The sequence below is a fragment of the Ictalurus furcatus genome, chromosome 28, assembly GCF_023375685.1.
Source record: "Ictalurus furcatus strain D&B chromosome 28, Billie_1.0, whole genome shotgun sequence".
NCBI lineage: Eukaryota > Metazoa > Chordata > Actinopteri > Siluriformes > Ictaluridae > Ictalurus > Ictalurus furcatus.
Genome location: NC_071282.1, coordinates 3,533,991 through 3,557,656, shown reverse-complemented (window position 1 = coordinate 3,557,656; position 23,666 = coordinate 3,533,991). Strand labels below are relative to the sequence as shown.

Here is a 23,666-nt window from a genome sequence, read left to right as displayed (position 1 = left end):
TACTACATAGTACGGTAGTGTGCGGTTTTGGGCGCAGCAAAGCGCAAAATGAAGCGATTGGTCGGCGAGCGAGTGCGCTCCCTCGCAACAGCGCTTTAAATAAACTTGAAAACGTTTTCAAATATGTCCTTATTAGTAAAGTAAACTAAAACAACTGTGCATATAATATCATGTATGTGCGTTCTAGGTTTGAATCGAACAGCTAGTGAAACAGCACAGCAATAGCATCACGCTGAGCAAAGCAAAACATATTGTTTACCTCAGATGTGTGAGGGCTGTGAATAGTTTGGGGGTAGAACAATTTTCCAATAAGAACTCCAAGTCATTCAGTGTTTTATTCTTCTTAAACCACAGCAATTTGCCAACTGTTTGCAGTTTTTTTTTTCTTTTCATGAACAACACTTTTATGATACTTTTTTTTTTATCCATTTACAGTTACATTTCATGTTGGGAAACAATTTAGTTCCTGTTCTCGCTTAGGTTATAGGAGCAATAAACAGCCGTTCCTACATCAACCTGTCTTTCTTTCTTTTCTATCTTGAGGTTAAGACAGCATCCTGTTACGGTGAAATCAGAATGTGCGTAGTTCTCTGAACCTAAGACGTCCATCCATCCATCTTCTATACCGCTTATCCTTTTCAGGGTCGCGGGGAACCTGGAGCCTATCCCAGGGAGCATCGGGCACAAGGCGGGGTCCGTCCTGGACAGGGTGCCAATCCATCGCAGGGCACACTCACACACACATTCATACACTACGGACACTTTAGACACGCCAATCAGCCTACCATGCATGTCTTTGGACTGGGGGAGGAAACAGGAGTACCCGGAAGAAACCCCCGCAGCACGGAGAGAACATGCAAACTCCACACACACAGGGCAGCGGTGGAGTCGAATTGAAGCCCCGACCCTGGAGGTGTGAGGTGAACGTGTTAAACACTAAGCCACCAAACCTCAGACTTCTACTCACTACTCACTTCTACTTCACTCTGAGTAACCAATTTTATTTTGATCAGAGTCGTGGTGAGTCCGGAGCCAACACCAGTCCATCGCAGGGCACCGTGCACACACATGTTCACCCACATGGACACAGGAGGAAACAGTACACTGGAGACTCTGTCCTTAAAAGTATTACATTTTAATGTCTTCATCCAAAAAACTTAATCATAACACAGATTCTACACTTTATTTGTTAAATAACACTGTTTTAAAAATCTGTTCACACAGATTCAAACACGTCTCTGTGAACGGGGGAAAAATTAACCAACACTTTCTGACCAATCCAATTCAAGAACATTGTGGTATAATATTATTTTATGCCTCCATTTTCCAGATTGAAAAGGTTCAGTGTTCTGAATCAGGTCGGGAAAAAAAACCCCACAACTGAACCGTTCAATTCAAATGCCTGTTGCATATCGTATATCCGTGCTCATGTTTCAGAAGAAACATTTACATGCATGATTAGTTATCCTGCTGCACGATCAAAATATGCATGGGCCATCTGTCACACCATTCATTTGCTAATTCATGCTCATTGAAAACACATCAGCCTTCATTATTCAGATTACCATATCCTCTTTCACTGGAATACCTTTTTTTTTTTTTTTAAATAATCACCACATTATTACACACTGTTCTAGAATGATCTGATGTTCGTCCTCATGCTTATGTTGCCTTTGGATGGTGAAAGATGAAAGAAACTTATAGAATAGATGTGATAAAAAGATCTCATTTGCTGGGGATGCTTACAAAGGATGCACAGCAACCTATGCATAAAACAATAGGATGAAGTATTGTATAGCTTGGACATATTTCCAACAAGGGAAGCTCAAAAGACAACTGCTGTAGCTAAACCCTACAAAATTAATCACAAAGGGGAAATGGGGGAGACAAAAATTTGCATTTGCATAGTTTCTGGGTTAGCTTTTCCATAGTTTTTGGAAGGAGCATCTAAGAAACCTAACATACTGAATGTCTTATATGTTGTACATCCATCCATCCATCCATCTATCTATATTCTTATCCTACACAGGGTCACGGGGAGCCTGGAGCCTATCCCAGGGAACTCAGGGCAGAAGGCAGGGAGGACACCCTGGACAGGGTGCCAGTCCTTTGCAGGGCACAATCGCATCCACATTCACACACTGCGGACAATTCGGCAATGGCAATCAGCCTACAAAGCACGTCTTTGGACTGGGGGAGGAAACCAGAGTACCCAGAGGAAGCCCCCATAGCCTCCATGCACACAGGGCAGAAGTGTGATTCGAACCACCAACCCCTCAAGTGCAAGGGATACATATTATTCACTAAGTCACTGTGCTCCCCTATATGTTTTAAATATATATTTAAAATGGTTCCAGCCCTGTAAAAACTATATAATTTCAAATATCATTTAGATTTCCACTATTTCCAAGTAACTGATCTGCCTTGTTTCATCATTTCAGGCTTCTCTTTAACATTTTTACGGCCCTGTTCAACCTTTGTCCCATTTCCTTATAAGGCAGCTCACAAAATATACATTGTTTTTTTGTTGTTTTTTTTGGGGGGGGGGACCGGAAGGTTTGTTAAAGGAGTGGCACAAAAGATTGTAAAATCGTAAAATTCAATCAAGTCCAAGACAGCAAAACTGGCCGACACTAGCAAATCTTGCTTGTCTGTGAGCTCATGTATGCGGAAAATATAGGTAGCGCTTTCCTTTGAGTGTATGACGTAGCATGAGCATCAATTTGAAAAGATGCAGTGGTTGGCTTGAAATGTCTACGCTAGTGTTCACCCTCCTTGGCTGGTAGCTGTTGTATAAAGTCTAAATTGGGAGGAAAATTGGGGTTGTCAATGTTTTGCTCCCTTAAGTCCATTTGAATAATTGTGGGGGGGGGGGGGGGCAAAGTATAGACTGCAACACAGGCAGAGTACGGCTCAAAAATGATAGGAGTATAAGAAAGGAGGCGAGTGTCCTATATAAACAGACAGATTAAAGTTTTAAATGCATGGTTGATTCCGGTTAGCAGCGGACAAATGACCTACTAATGTCATATAACGATGAACCTGGCCTCGGGTATGCAGCGACGTCTCAGTGCAGCCTCACAGTTAATACAAATGGATAATTTTCTGTTCTCTAAACCTCTAGGAAGGATGAAAACAGAAATGGGTCTATGGAGATTTAATGATTTGATTTTGGACTCCTAAATCTATTTCAGAATAATAATCCTTCTCTGCGTACCTTCAAGATAGTCTCTCACAAATCGGGTCTGACAGAAATCATATCAAGACTCCGTGTGTCCGAAAAGCATGCACGAAAACATCTGGAATCCATCAAGCCATCTTGATGCCTCAGGACCCCCAGCTGCATAATACTAACAGATAATAAAAGAATGGCTTGATACAAAAAAAAAAACAACAACACTTCAGGCTTGCACTAAATTAAACATCTGACCTCGTTTGGGTTATGAAACATCTGTCGAGCCGAGTGTCTCTCAGCAGTTAATAAGGATCGCAATAATAACAAGAGCGGAGAAGGACTGGGGCGGGAGGGAGGGATTATTCATATTTCATTCATATTTCAAAGAAGCTCCTGCGTCACCAGCAGTAGCATCAATGCCAGGATTTGAAAAGGCTCAGAGTTCCTTGTGGTGTCACAGGGCTTAAGGCATCATCAATAATCCCTCGATTCATACACACACACTGAGAGGCCTGTACATGTTTACTGAAACTCACCCTTACTGACTTTTACACAACGGGAAGAATGTGTTCCTTTGTAGCATTACAGTAGTGAATCAATAGGTTAACCCCCCACAATAGAATTAACAATGAGACTCAGGGGAAAAGTCTATACATATATTGTGCTACATGCAAATATGCAAATAGTGCTAATTAAGAATGTTACCTAATAGGGACCAGTAGCACTAAGCAAATAAACTGCCTACTACTGGATATCTGAATAATGCATGAACCTAACTGCTAGCATTAACATCATGCTTAACTCCTTTCATTTGTTAAGCGTGTAAATGCTCACTGATCGGAACATGTCATGTCAAATCTGAGTTAGTGCGACGATACAGAAAAGAAAAACGTTATCGCATCAAAGCGTAAAAGCCAATCATGTTTGAATATGCAAACTGGAGCAAACCAGAGTTACTATCCTGACGTCTCAAAGTGTTTTATTCCTCTTGTATGACAGCAATTTACCACTAATTACACTTTTAATGATTAAAGAATGACTTTCTATCCACTTATAGAAAAGTTGTAGATTGTCCGTGAAACAATTTAGCTCTTGTCATCACTTCCATTATAAAAGCTGTAAACACAAGTTTACTTGTGTGAACTTGTCAAGTTTGTGTCCTTAAAACGCTAGTTACGGAGTCTTGAGCCACTGATAAATGAATATCGATAAGCCTACTTCTTCACAGCGATTTTCTTTTTTTTTTTTTACCGCAGAAAATACAACGAATAAATAACTAAATAAATACTGATAATTGTTCACTGGATTCTCTCACATGCTCTCTTTCTTCTCGCTCGCTCGGTCTCTCTCTATCCAATAATTGCCCTGTGGCCACATTACCACCTCGAGGCATTACTAGATGTGATATTATTGGCAAAGTGATATGGAACTATAATGCGTCCAAGCCCCGACTGGAACTACTTCAGCTGTGCATTTACTGAAAAATATTTGTACACCTCAGAACTTCTGTCAGCCAATCAGAATGGAGAATTCAACAGCCACTTCACTTAGTATTCACTTAGCTTTCGTTCATGATTAGCTAAACGTGGTAGTAAATATCAGGATGGAATGACGGTAAACTCTAGGACGCTTTAAATTTTTTTTTTTAAAGCACTGTGAAAGAACTCCAGTAATTCCTTTATTTTGTATTTTGACCTTCTGTGAATGCACAGAAGCTGTTGCACATGTTATATATATATATATATATATTTTGTGTATAATGAAAATCTCCGGTCATTCAACAAGATGTTCTTTATTTGACACCATCACACACTGAACACTGAGATGACTCCTTTCCAGGATGAGACATGACATCACTGAAACTGATCAGGGCAATCAGAGGACCGGGCGTCATTTCTTCCTCTGCTGGAGAAGGGACAGGACACACAAGCCCACGTACGTATACTCTGCACTGACTACGGATGTTACCCGAGACCTGAGGACGAGTTCAGTCCATTGTCTGAGACCAAGTCGAGACCATGTGGACGTGCACGTGGGAAATAACCAAAGATCCTTAAAGGGGCTGCTGAGTAAAGGATCCTCTGCTCAGAAAGATACAGCGTGATACCGTATTCACAGCAGTGAAGGAAATGGAGGGACCTGTGATGAACAAAGACGTCATATGGAATGATATGAGATGATCCGTGTGCAAAATGGCTAACGGTTCCATGCTGATATCGTGCACACACACACACGTAACAGAGGGAGGTTCTTTTTCAGGAGGTGCAGAAAAACTGCTAAAGGGAGAAGCAAATACGGAATCCAATGATGAGGGAAAAAACAACTAGGGCTGCGTTCGTCTCCTGCTGTGTTTCACTCGCCGTGGTTTCAGGATGACGTATCTGCTGTAACTGGTGTACTGCTCAGATAGGAAAGGAACGAAGAACGCCCTGTAGAACCTGGATGACCTACAAAGGAAGAGAAAGAGAGAGAGATGAAGGACAGAGATTTCAACATCCTTAAAAATTAAAACCTCAAGATATCTGTCTCTGTGAAGAGTTCATCAGGGATACAATTTTCTTACTTTACTTTTCTCAAGGACCTTCAGGATTTCATCCACAGACTTCATCCCCTAGGTCATGTAGTCGTTCATTTTTTTTTTTAATGCTAGACTAGGTCGCCCCCTATAGGACAAGTGCATTCAATGCAGGTGTCAATATAACACGCCACATTGATGGCTTACGAAGGATTTAATTCTAAACCTAATCTAACACGCAGGTATCAGTATTTTAATGAGATAAGGTGCATGTGGCGGTGCAGGATTAGTACAAAAGACTACAGACATCTGCACTCCAGGAGAAATCTGGCAGACATGGAGACTCACATTGAAAATATTTGCTGAAAGTTTTCATTTGCGCGATAGCTGCATTTTACTTTTCGTTTCCCATTAGTTATACTACTGCTTATGACGCTTAGATGAACAAAACCGGCCCCTACATGGAAACTTGGTTACCATGTACTTTGGTAATAAATAAATAAATAAATAAATAAATAAATAATAAAAAACCTTTTTAACAAAAGAGGAGAAATTGTTTCACTTGTTAGATTGTGGTATATTTATACGACAGCTGAAAGTGTGGAATAATTTTTCGCACCTGTGACAGCAGCGCCGACTGTAGTTCTGGCTGCGAGACAAATCGCAGGACTTTATTAACCACGCTCGTTCTAATGCGTTATGGTTTCCATAGTAACAGCTAATTCACATGGACTTGTATGGGAAGCGTTCCATATAATCTAAGCCGAATAATAGATCGATTTCAAATACGTGTTGTAATTGAGCAATAAAAAAAAAACAATGCTTAAGTGTCGACGCGTTCTGTAAGGAGACGTTTATTTCATGCTTACGGAAGGAGTCTCCAGTGTCAGTCATCAACAGACATGGAACAAACTACAGCGGTTTTGAATTAAAACGAACTGAATCGTTCATTTCGAAAATCACACAGTCACTAAAACACACTCTTTGACTATTCTATTCATCATCACATCCCACTCCCTCACACACACTTCCTTTCTTAAAAGGCTTACTTTGAAGTATCTAGGAAGGGTTTTTCTGTGACGATGCTCCACTCGTCTTTGTTAGCGGCGTAGCGTGGTTCTCGTGGGGTTTCGGTGTCTGTGGCCAGGTCCACCAGATAGTGGCAGTGCTTCACATCCACCTGAAATAGAGAGAGAGAAATCAGACAGGATATGTAACACCTTTATGAATAAAAATGACTTTCAATAGAAACATTTTGTCCTTGCTGCAATCCAGGAGGTCAAGCCGAAACCGATCCAACACTTCTTATAAGCCTAACCTGAACCATAACCCACAAAACACCGTATGATGGAGCGACACGTTTTTCCAGCATGAAACATACGAATTGTCTCCACCCCCTGGACTTTTGGTTAGCCTCTACCAAAGTAGGAGGAGCTTGAGATCCTTGGTATACCACTACCAACTTACAAGCTTCCCCTAGGTCGTAGCTACTTTAGCTTCATAGCGTCAGTACAAAATGTAAAGTATAATAAAACACTGAACTTTTGTTCTATTTGATGTGTGCACTGTAAGTTTTCTTTCCAGGGCTCACTCACGTATCGCGACGGTTCCTCCAGATTCTGGTCGTTCATATCTGTCGGGATGAGTCGTGTAGCGTCCGGGCCTGATGCGAAAGGCTTCGGCAGCTGCCCCCGGAACTCCGACTCGATGAACTGGAGCTGCCAGCTGGACCACGAGCAACACAAGAACAGAATTAAAAATAAAAGTTTACGACGGTAGAAGAACGTACACGTTACTTCAGGATCACTAGTCGTACTCACTTGTTGGGCAGGAGGAAGCTGCTGGGGAAGCGGTGCCACTCCTTACCCACGCACACGCTCACCGGCCGGCCGTCGGGTACCGTGTGGATGGACGGGTCTTTGGCGATGCGGTGGAACTCGGGATACAGATCCAGGGGAGCGTGATAACCTGTAAGCATATCACAACCATGACGATAAGAACCAAAAAAAAAAAAAAAGCTATAGTATGAGCACTGCAACTAAGCAACGTGAACAATGTGAAGTTACTTCAAGCCTGAGTTATAAGTAAGTCTAATAAATATCAGACAATGTAATGCATCAAATACAAATAAATATATATGCATTGAATCAGTGACACTGATGTGCAAGTTGCTCTGGATAAGCATGATGTAAAGGTAAAGGAAAATGTCGGTAGGCTTTGCGGGTCACCTCGGAAGAGAGCCACCGAACGGGAGAGAGAGAGCACACCGAAGAGAAGAACGGAGGCCAGAGCCAGCCAGTTGGAGGAGATGGTGTAGTGCTCCAAACGATATCGCTGAAACATGAAGTGGTAGCATTTCTGTAGAGAAACGGATAACCATCACGTTACGACTGAAACGGTCGGATTTGCTTTGTAAGTTTGTAACTCTACGTAAATGCCGTTTCTGCTGCTTTCAGGTCGCCCTGCAACTCTTTTCGTGTTTCAGCTTCTCCTTTACCGTCTTTATCGTTAGTCTTCGAGCGTGCACCTGTCCAGGGATGAGCGACTGCGATTCCAAGACCTTCCCGCCAGCATATTATCGAATTGCTCATATTACGCGTTATGGATCGGGACCAGCGAGACGACGCAAAGGACTACGATCGGTAAGTCTGATTAGAAAGGATTCTCTACATACAGGCATTTCTTAAAACGAGTGACGTTTAAGGAGGAACATTTACGACTAAATGAACGCTCAGACCGTGTTACCTGGAGAGACGAAAGAGCCACGGCACCGCACAGGCAGATGAGGGGGTAGATGGGAAACAGAAAGCGCTCCTCCTTGTGGGGACGTGTGAAGAAAATCAGCATCCAGAGGTACATGGGAGACAGGGTGAGCCAGTAGGGACGACCAAGGTTCTGCACTGTGGCGCACAAGTTCATTCAAGGAATCAGTCGACCCAAGACAACACAGACTGCTTTTTCTCTCCAACACACACACACACACACACACACACACACACACACACACTTCTTTACTCACCGTTGAACCGCTGTAGCAGACCCTCCATGAGAGCAGTAAGAGGAAGCGAAAACAGCGCCAGCACAAACACAATGTTGAAGTTGAGGAACCCGTTCACAAAATAGTAGTGCCAAGGCTCAGTACCTGAAAACAAGAAAACAATAGCTTACTTTAACTTCCCGCTGTCCTCTGGTAATTCATATTTAAAGCAACAAAATAGTGAAAAAAGCTATAGTATATAGTACGAGCTATATATAAAGCTATGATTTATGTATATATTATTCTGTTCAGGTAATATTCTAGCATACGTACGCTAGAGCAGTGGTTCTCAAAGTGGGATCGGTGAAGCATAGCCAGGGAGTCGACGATTTCTAAATCACAACCCACCATTATTAAAGATTTTATATTTATTATCGAGTCCCTATTTGACTGGTCACTTGAACCGAATCGGTTTAATTCAAATCCTCAAAAACAAGTACAGTAGGTCTATAAATAACGTCGACTCGGAATAAGTGTGTTCCGTTGCTGCAAAATTCTAGAATAAAAATCTCCATGACTCAAATAAATATACATAATATGATTGCATTCATATGAATAATCGAGCCGAATATCTGAACTACAATTATAAAAGCAGCTATGTTCGGAAAATAAACCTGCACTAAGAGGGTCCATGGATGAAAAATGTCCGAGAACCGCTGTACTACAGTAGATGTGTCAAATTATTTCAGTAATTGAAAGGTTTAGCATTCAAACGTATGAGTTTATAATGTTATACCACCTTAGACACTACACTGTGTTTTTACTGCTTAAACCATGGAAGGTCACTTTATAAAGCAAAAAATAAAAAAAGTGAGGCAATATCAAACTTTAATATTTCTGATTGGTTCATATTTATTTACCCAAAATAACATTTTCTCATCGCCGAAATTAGCTTAGGGTGCCTGGTCTGCACAGGATGACAAATAAAATCTGCCATCTTTAACTCATCGTCACGATATCACCTTTATCTGCCATCTTTAACAGGAATCATTGTTTCACAAGCTCCTCCATTACAGTTAGTCTAAATGTAAGTGGCTTCATATTCACTACATATGCTCACCACATGGGGTAGAATAATAGTATAATGCTGTTGTAGCACCTACACAGTGCACAGATTCATGGATGCTTTGACCTGTTAACTAATTACATGTAATTTGCCTCATAGGACACATGATATATATATTTGCATATATTGTAGTATAAACCATAATAATTCCATGTAGCTGATGTAATGTAGAGAATAAGCAGGAATAATAGCAACGTCACTCACCATAAAGATCTGGCCCATGAGGAGTGAAGACGTTGTACAGTATTATATTAAGAGGTGCGACCACCAGCTTGCCATAGTAATAACTGTCCACCACGACAATCGGGACCTATAATAACACGATGGTTTATTTTAATATCTCAAAAAAAGAAAAAAAGAAAAAAAAAAGATTGGGGAGTCAAATGTCAATTCGTTTCACAATTTTTAAACCTTGAGCTGCACTTCTACATCGTGATCTCGGAAATAATAGCGTCAAACGGAGTCATGCCGTCTTTACCAGAAAGAGCACAAGGGCCACTAGTGTCCATGTGATGAAACTTTTCCATTTCTTCTTCACCAAGAGGAGGTCAAACGCAATGGGAAAGCTGCAACAAAACAAAAATAACAAAACTGTCGCTTTATTCATGCCAGTTCAGTACTAGAACCTTCACATTCTTTCATTTTTATATATTTTTATATGCGATGACCGTATGAAAATGTGTTCTTGATTCATTAACAAATACAAGACTTTAATGCATACACTACTGTTTCATTCATCTACTATAAATGTATCAATCTCTCATTTTTGAATATAAAAGATGCTATATAAGCGATTAATATAAAAGATTCTTCATTAAAAAGATGCAAAAGAACTTCTACATTTGAGCGGTTATTATTTGTAGACACAATGAAGTTTCATGGGGTAGTAAATGGGCACAATATTGAACAATATTCTTCCTTTCTTGCCGTTTGAAACTCAAATTCAGAAAACTGACAAGGTTTTGGTTCATCCGGTTCAACGGTTTTCTTGCTTTCAGTTTATCGTGAGAAAGGAAAACACAGCAGTCATGATTATATAAGATGTTTTACATTTACATATGATAAAAATGGTTCATTGGCTTCACAGGTGAAATTCTGAACGCTCCCAAGGCAACCTGTAAATCCCTAATGATGCACTGTGTCGAGCTTTTGTTTGGAGGATTTCCTAACAGAATCATAACAGAGGCATTTTGTTATCCAGGAGAAGGTCTAAGAACTTGGTTTCCTTAACGACTTTGATGTGGTCTCTACTGATGAAGAGTTCTGGGCCACCGGTTAATGTTGCGAATACATAACTGTAACTGCCTTTCAATTGTACTCAAGTTCTTTCCCCTGTAACAGATGCAAAGGTCATCCACATATAGGCTGCAGAATATGCAGGGACCAATGTTATTGACGATTGGCTGAGAGTATGCTTCCCTGAGGAACTCCAACGTCTTGTTTGTGTATATTTGATGAAGTGTTTCTTAAAGCACTTGGACCCTGAAATATCTGCTAGCCAATAAGTTGGAGATGAAGATGGGTAACCGATCGTCCGCTAAAACCCATTTGATAAAAAGGTCTTTCAAGATGCCGTACTTCCAGGTTATATCGTGTAAAGAGACAGCGACAACATGTTCCGTTCTAAAGAAAAAACCATCTCGGATGTATGATTCTAGTCTAATCAGGTGATCCAAGGAACTCTTTTCACATCTAAACCGCACTGGAAGTCATTTATGTTTCTTCGAACCCAATATCCAGATGAGGCGTTTGTTTGCCATCCTTTCCATGGTTTTGCAAAGGCAACTGGCGAGGGCAATTGGCTGATAGATATTTGGATTAATATTGTCTTTTCCTGGTTTAGCTATGGGAATTATTATTGCTTCTTTCCAAGCGGATGGTATTTTACCAGATGACTAAAAGTTGAAATTATCCAAAAGTATGGATAACGTACTATTTAGTAAGTGCTTTAAGAATGGGTAATGGATTTTAACAGCAGTGTTGTGTGACGATTTCAAAGAGTTTAGCAATTCTTCCATCTTGAAAGGTTGATTATTTGGTTCCTTGTTATTAGTGGAGAAACTCGGCGGTATACGTTCCTGCTCCGCTCACGTAGACTAGAATTCAAGGAGGCAGTTTTCTACTGATGAATTCTCTTCAAAGGATTCTGCGAACGTGTTTGCTTTGTCTGAAATGAGTCTTGTTTTTTTGGATAATGTTGAATGTGTGATCCACTTCCCACACCCTTCATCTTGCGAACCATGTTCCAGATCCTCTTCGTAGGTGTATTACATGTGAAGTTTGATACAAATAGTCTCCAACTTTGTTCTGTTTTGTTTTTTTGCTTCATTAATGATCCTGCGGGCTTGAGCTATATAGATTTATAAATTTGGTTAGGTTTGCGGTCGATGGATGTTTGTTAAAAAGTCTTTCAGCCTTTTTCCATGCTTCGATAGCCTTTTTACACTGCTCATTAAACCACGGATTAGCCTTACAGTGTGATCCGATTGATGTCTTTGGTATTGTTACGTCCGCAGTAGCAATTAATTGAGGAGTGAGGCTTTTTATGGGGTCCTGATTGTCTTGCGATATTGAAAAATTTCTCGCCGCACAGGGTTTGAAACGAAGACCAATTTGCTTTCTTAAGCTGCCATCTTGAGAGTCTTTGTTGGACATCTGTTTTTGTGAAGCAGATGATAAGGGGAAAGTGGTCACTCCCACAAAGGTAATCCCAGACCTGCTACGAGCAATCTAGAAGAATCTCTGCACTGCATATGGTCAGATCAACTGCCGCAAAGTGCCATGACCTGGATGGAGGCAAGTTTTAGTCCCATCATTTAGTGAACATAAAGATAAGATAATACTTTATTAATCCCCATATGGAGAAATTAGGGTAAAAATCATTGTTCTTCCATTCTCTTTCCGTTGACATCCCAGCAGTCTTCTCCCCATAAAGGGTTATGGTGGTTAAAATGATTGAGAGACAAACTCATTGCACTGCGTATAGTTTGAGGTTTGTCTGTAGATACTCGGGTCAGTTCTATTTGACAGCAAGTTGCTTGCAATTTTGGTCTTACTCGGCATCGGAGCAGGGAGTCCTTCAACTTGTTTGCCTGCTTCAGGATAGCTCACCTTCTTTGTGTGCTTGACTTTCTGTATCTCTTTTTCTCTGATCCAAATAGGGCATGCTTTTAGAGGGTTCAGTAGAGTTTGCTTCATGGGGGTCCTCACCACAATTTTGACAGATGGCCTTATTCTTGCAGTCAGGAGAACCATGACCAATTTAAAACATCTCAACTTGTTCGGTATGAAGCCATTCACAGTGACACTTAGGTATCCTATTTGGATTCTTTCTAGCGGTTGGGGTCTGTTAAGTGTCAGGATGTACAGTATGTACCCGTTTTAATTATTTGACTGCCTTTTTTTTGATAGTTATTCTTTTTACAAATCGGTCACACCTAGTTGTTTCAGTTCTGATGTTATTTCAGCTTCGTCCACGTCCTGCAGCTCTCTGGTACAGATCACACCTTTGCTGTTATTTAAGGAAGGGTGAATGAATGCTTTCATGGCAACTCCGGTACTCGTAAGCTTTCCGAGATTGCTTTCTTAGCACATTCCACCGAAATTTTTCCAGATCGCAACTTTTTGTTGTCTTCGACTGGTCCTGCTATTCCTGTGACTCCTTTTTGTATAGTGAAAGAGGACAGTTTAGTAAGGGTTCATATCAGCAGATAGCGATTCTAGCAGAAGGAATCTTTGCCAGTTTTCGTTTTTTAAAGAAAACATTAAATCAGTGATTGGTTCATCATCCGAGTCCTGGTCCAGTATCAGTCTTTTAGTGTTTTGTTGGTTTGCCAGGTTTGAAGTATGCTTATTCATCATCTCTGCTCCTCACCCACCTCAGAACCCAACAAGGGCATGTACAGGGCTGCGGGAACCCACTGGATGTACACCGAGGAGACAGAAATGATATACTCAAGCATATAAACACAAGATTTGTACTACTCAACTGACCCTACGCCAGCGCCTTCTGGGAAAAGATATGGTTGATTGGAATACCAAAACAGTCCCAGGGCAAGTCCTGACAAGCCGATTGATTGGAACGAGCCTTTCCAACCTCTCGTCTGGATGACGCAGGAGCCAAAGTGATGTGTTGGACATGTGGAAGCCAACCACACCAAAATCCTCAATCACTAGGATCTCTTCCTGCACTGGTACGAGTCGCAACTCACGGCCAACAAGAGCGTGCTAGGGACGGGACCTATTCTACCCCCGGAGCTTTAATTCAGACGCTTCATCCTCTGAACTATGATATTTAATTGCTCCACGTATCTGAGTGTTTTCATTTGCCCATTCAGTCTTTGCACATCGATTCAGCACAAACACTGGTACTCACCCAAGCAGAGCGCTAAAGGGCCAGCCTACAATGGCGCCAGCCGCTATGCCCAGTATGGCCAGACTCGGGCTCCCTTGGAACCAGCCGGTCATCGCGACCACCGTGCTGTACATGCAGAAAGTACTGGGCAGAAATGCTGTGGATACAAGACGCACACACATTCTGAGTACGTATAATATGATGCCTCCATGTATGGTATGGCATAAAAGTACCTCAGACCACCATGACACTATTTAAACCTACAGTTTGTCAGGGGCGTCGGGTCGGAAATTGCTGGAAATTTTGTCTTCACACGTCATGATGCCAGCTTTGATACGTTAAACATCATAACGCCTTAACATTAGGCATGAAAAAAGCTCTCAACTACAGAGTGACAGACAAGAACCGACAGCCAGTAAGGGTAGAAACACTAGAAGTGTTCGAGAATGTAAACAAACTAAATGCAAGTCCAAGAATGAGAATCCATATGATGCCATAAGAGAAAAAAGGATCCAGGAGGGGTGGAGCTTTCGCTTTTCTTACTGAACAATGAAATAAATGAGGCATTTATATATTTTCTAATGTGGTGGGAAGCTAGTGAATAATAGTAGATTTATCCTTGTTGTGGAATTTGCATCATTAACCAGTTGCCAGCTACTGAGTAACGACAGGTGCTGGTGAGTTTCTCTGGATGTTTGTATTTTAGACTCGGTTATATTGGGTGAGAGCGAGTCATCAGGGATGTCTGCTTGGTGTGTATATTTCTTGCTCTGCATTTGAATTTTTTGACAGACTTAGAACACAGGTATTAAAAAAAAAACGCTGTATTTTAGATAGCAAGTCAGAGTTAGTGGGCTAGCGCGATCGGTTTTGGAGATGAACGGAGCTCATACAGCAAAATCTCATTTAAACTAATGCTCATACATGCATACCTGCAGAGGAGCAGAACATCCCTGCGCTTAGAACCAGGAAGGCCAGCATGAGCCGGGCGACGTGTAGGCCAAACTTCTTACAGACCGCCCTACAATTCACACAAAAGGTTGTTTTTTTTTTTTTTTTTGTTTTTTTTTTAAATGGCGTCTTGATAAAATTAAAGCAGAAACAGTCACAGATCTAATACAACAGCTAGAGCGTCACATTTACTTGTAGAAGTAGAGTTCACACACACAACAGGCGAACGCCAGCACGCAGCGGAGGAAGTAAAATACGAGGACCTGAAATAAAAAATTAAGGGTGAAAATCAATGAAAATGACAGAAAGCAACATGATTTCTACTTGTAGACCAGTGAATGTTTCTCAGAAGATTATTGATGCATATCTGTTATCCGGTTAAAGTTATTTGTTCAGCTTGTTCACTGAACCAAAGACTCGTTTAATTAATTAAGTTAAAAAATATATATATTGATTTTTTTTTTTTCCAAATCCAATTCATCAAAAACAGATTCACTCCAGTGTGAGAGTTGCAATTTTTGGGGACAGAGCCAGACTGGAAAATTAAAATCAATCAATCAATCAATAAAAAGAAACCTAAAACTAGAACCAATATCTCAAAATAAATAAATAAATAAATAAATAAATAAATAAATAAACAAACAGGACTATTTATGGAGCTGAAAAACAAACAGAAAATGTCTGGTGAGATTTAAGATGTTTTGCATCAGGTGAAGAAGTGAAGACTTTTCCGTTTTACCTTGTTGGTCTGAAGTATCTTGGCATGAAAGTACGCCGGAAGGGCATGCAGCCACAGGTACGCGTAGGAGCGAATGGCATAGACGGGGGAATATTCCCATGTCTGCATCCCTTTTCCATACAGCAGGTAATGAGTCTGAGGAAGAAGATCAGAAGCTCCTGGTTCAGTTTCTGGTTCGTAGACGGAAGAGTTTAGAGTCGAACGAGAAAACACTCAGCTCACCGGCTCCCAGTAGTTGAAGGTCTCGTCACAGTCGGAGATGTTGCTGAGCAAAGCGGCGCAGAAGCGGGCCGACACCAGGCACTTGAAAGCAGTGGAGCCCTCAGGAGCCCAAACCTGGCCGGCCTTACTGGAGGACCTGAAACGGGACAAGAGTGGGCTTAGTATTAGGTTTTCCATACGTTACCTTATTTAGTACAATAGTACTGTATATATTATTTATTATCAAGGTATGTATATTTGAGTAGTATGTACCGTTTCGTACGACAGCATGAGGTTTTGAACGGTATGGAAGTACATGTACATCACTTGTCACTTTAATAGGAACACCTGTACACCTGCTCCGTTTTCCAATCAATCATGCGGCAGCCGTGATCACATTACAACCGTGGTGAGCAGGAAAAACATCTCAGCATGCGCAACACATCGAACCTTGAGGGCGATGGGCTACAACAGTAACCCATCCCCTGCTCATCACGGCTGTAAAGAGTGATTATACGAGAGAGTTACTATATCTTTCCTAGCCATTCTCCTCTGACCTCTCTCATCAACGGAGGCGTTTCCACCCACAGAACTGTCGCTCACAGATTGTTTGTTAGTTTTTCGCACCATTCTGTGTAAACTCTAGACCCTGCTGTGTGTGAAAATCACAGTGGACCAGCAGTTTCAGAAACACTCAAACCAGCCCATCGGGAACCAACATCCATGCTGCGATAATCGAAGTCACAGAGATCATACATTTTCTGCATTCTTGACCTGTATCTGCACGAGCTAGATAACGAATAGATAACTGCATACAATGTGCAGGTGTTCCTAATGCGCATGCGCGCACGAGATGACCAGCGTGCGATCATGAAGTGGTTAATATTATTATTATTATTATTATTATTATTATTAAGAGCATAAACAGAAAGTGTGTTATACAGTAGTACAGTAGGTGTGTGAGATGTTGGAATGAATGAATGAATGAATGAATTAAATTATTTCATTACAGCTCGCTGTTAGACAGCTAGCACGGCTAAGACCCTGGAGAAAACTCGATAAACACCGACTTCTTGGCGAACTGAATCTGACACGTCATTGTTTGAGGATATTTGTGTTATTGCCTCTCATAAGCGCGTGCATTAATAATCTAGCACCGAGCTGTCAGCGAAACAAACGCGGAAGTCGACCGCGGCGTTACTCACTCATTTCTCGACTCGGTGGATTTACTATCCTCGACGCCTTTCTCGTCCTTTACCGCCCGGTTTTCGTTGACAGCCGGACTGTTCGCGGTGCTCGCGTCCTGTTTGCTTCCCCGTCTGTTACGCTGACGGAGTCCCTTCGTCGCCATGTTTTCTCCTGGCGCGTCATCATGGAGGCGTTTGGGAAATCACACCTTCCGGAAGTCACGGGAGGGCTTATTAATATATTCATAAATGAAAAGTATACCTGATTGGCTGGTTATGAAGGGCGGGCTCATTAATATTCATAAGAGAAACGCTATCTGTTTGGCTAGTTACGAGTTTCCAAAACGCATGAAGTCAGGAAACGGCTTATTAATATTTATGAGAAACGCTTCATGATTGGCTGTTTAAGAGTTTCCAACACGAAGGAAGGTGGGGGCTTATTATTATTCATCTGGCAACCGCTGCCTGTTTAGCATTTTACGAAGGCTCATTAATATTCATTACGGAAACGCTACCTGATTGGCCGCTGAAACGTTCTGTTTCTGACGTTTCATGTTGCTGCACGCGACAGTTCTACAGTATGACTGCTGTCAGAAGACATGCTGAGGAGATTACTCTGACCAGTGCTTCGAGTAAAATATGTGGGGTTAATACATGAAATTTTATGAACTTTATATGAATACATGTTTTCGATTTTATATAATGTAACAAGATTAGAGAAAACATGTTCTACTAATCTAACTTAGCCAGCTAGTACTATTACTAGAGCTATACACCCCCCCCCCCCACCTTCCCCTCTTTAAAAAAAAAAAATATATATATATATATATTATTTGACTATTACAGCCTCTACTATTCTGGGAAAGGTTTCTGCAGGATTTTGGACTGTGTCTGTGGGAATTTATCCCTATTCAGTCAAAAGAGAACTGATGTTGGATGAGTTCCAATTCATCCCAAAGGGGTTTAATGGGGTTGAGGTCAGGCCACAAGGAGTACCTCCATACCAAGCTCATCAAACCATGTCTTCATGGACCTCGTTTTGTGCACGGTCATGCTGAAACAGTAAAGGGCCTTCTCCAAACTGTTGCCACAAAGTTGGAAGCATATAATTGTCCAAAAATTTCTTTGTATGCTGTAGCACGTATATTACCTTTCACTGGAACTAAGGGGCCTAGTTCCAGTGAAAAACCGCCTCAGACCTTTATCCCTTCTACACCAAACTTTACTATTGGCACTACGCATTTCAGTATGTAGCATTCTCCTGGCATCCGCCAAACCCAGATTCGTCCATTACACTGCCAGATAGTGAAGCGTGATTCATCACTCCAGAGAACACATTTCCACTGCTCCAAAGTCTAGTGCCTAGACGCTTGGCATTGTGCATAGTGACCTTAGGCATGTTTGCATCTGTTTGGCCATGGAATCCATTTCATGCAGCTCCCAATGTACCGGTCTTGTGTTGATTTTGCTTCCAGAGGCATTTTGGAACTCTGTAGTGAGTGATGCAACAAAAGATAGGCCATTTTTACGTGCTACACTCTGTGAGTTGCATGGTCAACGTAGGCTCCCTCTCTGTAATTGTACAATCCCAAGTAAGAAACCTGGGAGTACAATTTGACAAGCTTGGATAAACAAATAAACTCTTTTGTGCTTTCTTCCAGCTCAAATCTATTTCTAAACTAAAAAGCTTTCTTTCGACTACAGACATGGTGTTTGTTATCCATGCTTTTATTACATCTCATTTACACTATTGTAACTCCCTCTATCTGGGAGTCTCACAGTCAGTTTTATCCCAACACCAACTGCTCCAGAATCCTGCAGCTAGACCTTTGATTGGAACGAGGAACCAAGAGAGTAGAATTTAAAACACTGCTCTATGTTTTTCAAGCCCTAAATGGTCTGGCACCACCTGTTTGGTTAGGTCTGCTAACCAATCTCTTCATTGGTTCATAGTTCCTGGCTCAATGATAATGACAAGGAAAAGATGCTTGGGGCTTTTCTGCTGCTGGCCCCAAGCTTCTGAACTCAATGCCATTTAGCAGCAGGACCTTCCCCTACTTTAGACACTTTTGCAGGCTACTCGAGTTCTTCCACTCCAACCTTGGCAAACCATGTCTTTATGGAGCTCGCTTTTTGCACAGGATCATTGTCACGCTGGAACATCTTTAGGCCCTTTATTTCCAGTGAAGGGAAGTTGTAATGGTACAGCCTACAGACGTCCTATGCAATTGTGTACTTCAAACATTGTGGCAGCAGTTTGGGGAAGAACCTCATATCGATGTGATGGCTGGTGGTCTACAAACTTTTAGCCATATAGCCTACTTCTGTATAAAAATTTTGAGCTAGAAATCTTAACATCATTAGATTCATAAGAAACTTGTGCATTCTTCACATATTTATTGGTCCTTGTCACCCCTTTGCCAAGACAGGTCTTCCACTGTGAAGAGGGGAGAGATCTACAACTGTAAATCTTGACAAGCTGCCAGGGTGGTTAAACAAACCCTGAGTGATGAGAGGACTTTAAACAATGTCACGATTACAAGATTTTCCAACAGCAGGAAAGCGCAGATAGAAGCACTGCGCCGGTCAATCATGTTCGGCTCCTGGATTCTGGCTGTGTTTTGCGTTTGCCTCTTCTTCCTCTTCATCAGGATCCAGAGGCCTAAGAACTTCCCTCCTGGACCACGACCCATCCCTATATTCGGCAACCTGTTTCAGCTCAACATCAACAATCCTCTGAAAGATTTTGAGAGGGTATAGTACCATATTGTCTTGTCTCAAATCACATACTTGTGTTCTATTCTAGATTACCAAGTGCAAGCAAGATAAAAGTACAAATAATGTACTATATTTGTCAAACATTTGAGGTGTGAAACAAAGTACACTTTTGGTGCTAATCTATCCCATCTTGCAATTCTGACAGTTTGGCTGTGTAAACTTATTGGTTTGGACATGCCAGAATGTACTCACATTTCACCCTTTCTATAGTTTAGTTTTGTGACTGTTTCTGCCTATTGACTTTTAGTTGGCTGAGCGCTACGGGAAAGTCTACAGCCTGTACATCGGGAGAAGGCCAGCTGTTGTTCTCACTGGTTTAAAGGCAATAAAAGAAGCTCTGGTGACCAAATCTGCCGACTTTTCCGGACGTCCAGAAAACCTTCTGGTCAGCCATGTCACGGAAATGAAAGGTGATGTTTAATTCAATAATTACAGATTCATTGGTTATCAGACTTGGACCAAATATACAACAGTGCTGGTAAATTCTCGATTCTTATTGATCAGAAGATGTTTATTCTTCTCATGTTTCTTTAACAGCAGCTCTGATAGTATCGTGCCAGCTGTAATTCAAATCACAGGTTATACATGAATGGAGGATGCACCACTATTAAAACATGCTATTATTTAACAAAACAAAATATACAGTTCTTGATATGGTAACGTTTTCTGTAAAGAGATGTTTGTTGAACATTTATGTAAGGAGTCTCCAGTGTCAGTGATTTGTACCAGTCCAGATTGCATTCGAGTTACAGTTAATTAATTGTGTAAATATGACAGGGGTTATCATGGCTGATTATGGTCCTGTATGGAAGGAACATCGGCGCTTCGACCTCATGACACTGAGGAACTTTGGCATGGGCAAACAGTCTGTGGAGAACAGGATTCAGGCTGAAATTAAGCACATTGTTGCACGACTGGAAAAAACTATCGGTTAGTTATCACATCACCGTCAGCATTTTATAATATTCAATTGACTTGATTTGCATACCTTGAATTCTTCCATTGACTATGGGTCAAAGATAAAATGTGTGTGGCAGTCTGGGCAGAACTTGATGGAGTTCTTTCTATAACATATTGACACTTCAACTTTAAGAAACCATATATATATTTTACCAAAACGACATAGAAATGTTTTTATTTACTTTTTAATCTGCCTATTGGGTAAGAATGAAGTTTGACATATACCGCATTCAATCTGTCTAAAGATGTCTAAAACCTTTCTAGCTTTGCTGACATTCAATTTCACGTTCTGATCTAGTTTTTGGACTGCCATGTACCACAATTCAGCCTAATCAAATAAGTTTGTAATCAGATTCTGGTTGTAAAAATGTCTGTGATGCTCTGTGTGACAGGTTTTCCCAGTCCGCCACACGTATGATAGATGGCCAACCAAAATTAGCTCTGCATGAACACATTTAATAAGAAAAATGTGAAATGAAAAATGATATGAATATGTTGTTTGTTGAGTAATGTCACGTTCATCATTTCTACGCACATTTTCTGAACAGGCAGCTGCATGAGTCCTCAAACTCTGTTCCATGACGCAGCATCAAATATCATCTACCTGTTTTTGATTAGCACTCGTTACGACTATGAGGATAGTACCCTTAAAGAGTATGTTCGGCGGTTGACGGAAAACGCGAAGATCGCCAATGGACCCTGGGCAATGGTGAGCTCGTATGGTTCTCTGTAACATACACCGTATGCTTGTACAATACGTATCGTATTCGGATCCAATCCAGTAACATATTTTGTTCCTACAGATTTATGATACATTTCCTGTGGTGAGATATCTGCCCCTTCCTTTTAAGAAGGCCTTTACAAATGCTCAGATATTAAAGCAAAGGGCAGCAAACATGATAAACAAGCACAAAACAACAAGAGTGCCAGGACAGCCACGAGACTTTGTTGACTGCTATCTGGACAAGATCGATAAGGTGTGTGCAACTGTGTGAACTTCCATGAACTGTTGAGTTAATACTGTTTCATAGTTTCCATTAGATCTCACACAACGTTAACAGCCTACACACACGAGATAACATTAAGCCAATCAATTGGGACATATCAATTAGGATAATATGGAAGGCAAACTAATCATTTAATATTGCAATTGAATGCTGTTTTGTGACCATTAACTTGCATCGATTCCTCCCGTCTATTATGCCACAGGTAAAGGATGTTGTGTAGATACTTATACAAATATATAATACCTGCACTATATATTCAAAAGTATGATATCTGATGTTTTCGACAGAGTGTTGATGGTTCGTCTTTTACCGAGATACAGCTTGTGATGCATTTGCTGGACCTGCACTTTGCTGGGACTGATACCACGTCCAACACCCTCCTTACGGCATTCCTTTACCTCATCACTCATCCAGATGTTCAAGGTCTGAACTGTGAATTAGCCACGGCACTGTGCTTTTTGTTTGATCCATTTAAAACCTTCTAAACACGTAAGACTTAAGAAAGGTGGTCATAGTGTCATGTGCCTTTATGTTCGACATTTCCAGAGAAATGCCAGCAGGAGATTGACGAGGTTCTGGAGGGAAAAGATCATGCATCTTTTGAAGATAGACACAACATGCCATACACACAGGCCGTGATTCACGAGTCTCAGCGCATCTCCAACACCGTGCCTCTGAGTGTGTTCCACTGTACCACTAGAGATACTGAACTGATGGGCTACAGCATCCCAAAGGTGACGATTTCCTTCCATTTCCACACATTCGCACCAATTCTTTTGTGTTGCTCATCAATTATCCACATTCTAGGGCACTCTTGTTATCCCCAACCTCTCCTCGGTGCTGGCTGAAGAAGGCCAGTGGAAGTTTCCTCATGAATTTAACCCATCGAACTTCCTAAACGAACAGGGACAGTTTGAGAAGCCTGAGGCCTTCCTGCCCTTTTCTGCTGGTGAGTGCTTTTAGACTTCGGCTTTGACTTTTAGCTAGCAGAGGCTACTCTGCACTACGTAAATAACACGATGTGATCGACAGCAGGTTTCTTCATTTGTTTCGACAAAAGCCACGTTACTTCTTTGTTGGAGAAATATATATATACATATATATAAAATCTGTATTAACAAAAGGCATGCCACTCTATTTTGCATGTCTATATGTGCGTGTAGGTCCTCGTACATGTCTCGGTGAAGGTCTGGCTCGGATGGAACTCTTCCTTATCTTGGTCACCCTGCTGCGTCGCTTTCAGTTCATCTGGCCTGAAGATGCAGGAGCACCAGACTACACTCCTGTATATGGAGTTACGCTTACTCCTAAACCTTACAAGATGTGGATCAGGCTGAGACAGGCAGCTAGAGGAATGCAGAATTAGTCAGGAAATATCTGTACACTCATAATGGTAACTAACTGAACAACAATAAAAAAAACTCAATAAAATAAAAAAGACATCAATTATCCTGGTCCTAGTTTCTCTTCACTGACTCACCGTGCAATTTTGACACTAAGGTTTGATTATTGTTATTATTATTTAAACCTCTTCCTCCTCTCACTTGTTTCCATTCCATCATTACCAGTTTAAATCCCGATGATGCCAATGCCATCAGTGGCTGGTAATCTAACAGAGAGTAATCATCCATCACTGGGGAGAAAAATAGGAGGAAAAGAGTAAGACAAGCTTTGCTTCTTCATATGTATATTTTCC

The 23,666-nt window shown here is 41.2% G+C and overlaps 2 protein-coding genes across 2 annotated transcripts; one reads left to right on the top strand and one right to left on the bottom strand.

The window, feature by feature from the left end:
* Positions 1–4,952: 4,952 nt before the first annotated feature.
* Positions 4,953–17,476, bottom strand: alg9 (ALG9 alpha-1,2-mannosyltransferase). Its single transcript, XM_053617425.1, has 15 exons — positions 17,244–17,476; positions 16,060–16,195; positions 15,838–15,972; positions 15,291–15,361; positions 15,080–15,168; positions 14,169–14,304; positions 10,272–10,359; positions 9,998–10,103; positions 8,710–8,832; positions 8,436–8,590; positions 7,919–8,048; positions 7,511–7,658; positions 7,286–7,415; positions 6,740–6,870; positions 4,953–5,622 (listed from the first exon to the last, which is right to left on the bottom strand). The coding sequence occupies exons 1-15, from the start codon at positions 17,387–17,389 to the stop codon at positions 5,499–5,501; spliced, it is 1,848 nt and encodes a 615-aa protein (XP_053473400.1). The 5' UTR covers positions 17,390–17,476; the 3' UTR covers positions 4,953–5,498.
* Positions 17,477–19,771: 2,295 nt separating this feature from the next.
* LOC128603182 (cytochrome P450 2D3) lies at positions 19,772–23,436 on the top strand. The gene is made up of 9 exons (XM_053617431.1): positions 19,772–19,979; positions 20,251–20,413; positions 20,781–20,933; positions 21,512–21,672; positions 21,767–21,940; positions 22,258–22,393; positions 22,517–22,704; positions 22,778–22,919; positions 23,134–23,436. The coding sequence occupies exons 1-9, from the start codon at positions 19,818–19,820 to the stop codon at positions 23,334–23,336; spliced, it is 1,482 nt and encodes a 493-aa protein (XP_053473406.1). The 5' UTR covers positions 19,772–19,817; the 3' UTR covers positions 23,337–23,436.
* The last annotated feature ends 230 nt before the right edge of the window (positions 23,437–23,666 follow it).

What these genes read in the sequence shown, in the direction of transcription:
- alg9 (XM_053617425.1), bottom strand. Translation starts at nt 17,389, where the DNA reads ATGGCGACGAAGGGACTCCGTCAGCGTAACAGACGGGGAAGCAAACAG. An exon ending in GATGTTCTGCTCCTCTGCAG is followed by an intron (nt 14,305 to 15,079) that starts GTATGCATGTAT and finishes TTGTATCCACAG; the next exon opens with CATTTCTGCCCAGTACTTTC. An exon ending in AGCTTCCTCCTGCCCAACAA is followed by an intron (nt 7,416 to 7,510) that starts GTGAGTACGACT and finishes CTCGTGGTCCAG; the next exon opens with CTGGCAGCTCCAGTTCATCG.
- LOC128603182 (XM_053617431.1), top strand. Translation starts at nt 19,818, where the DNA reads ATGTTCGGCTCCTGGATTCTGGCTGTGTTTTGCGTTTGCCTCTTCTTC. An exon ending in CCAATGGACCCTGGGCAATG is followed by an intron (nt 21,673 to 21,766) that starts GTGAGCTCGTAT and finishes TTGTTCCTACAG; the next exon opens with ATTTATGATACATTTCCTGT. An exon ending in CTTCCTGCCCTTTTCTGCTG is followed by an intron (nt 22,920 to 23,133) that starts GTGAGTGCTTTT and finishes ATGTGCGTGTAG; the next exon opens with GTCCTCGTACATGTCTCGGT.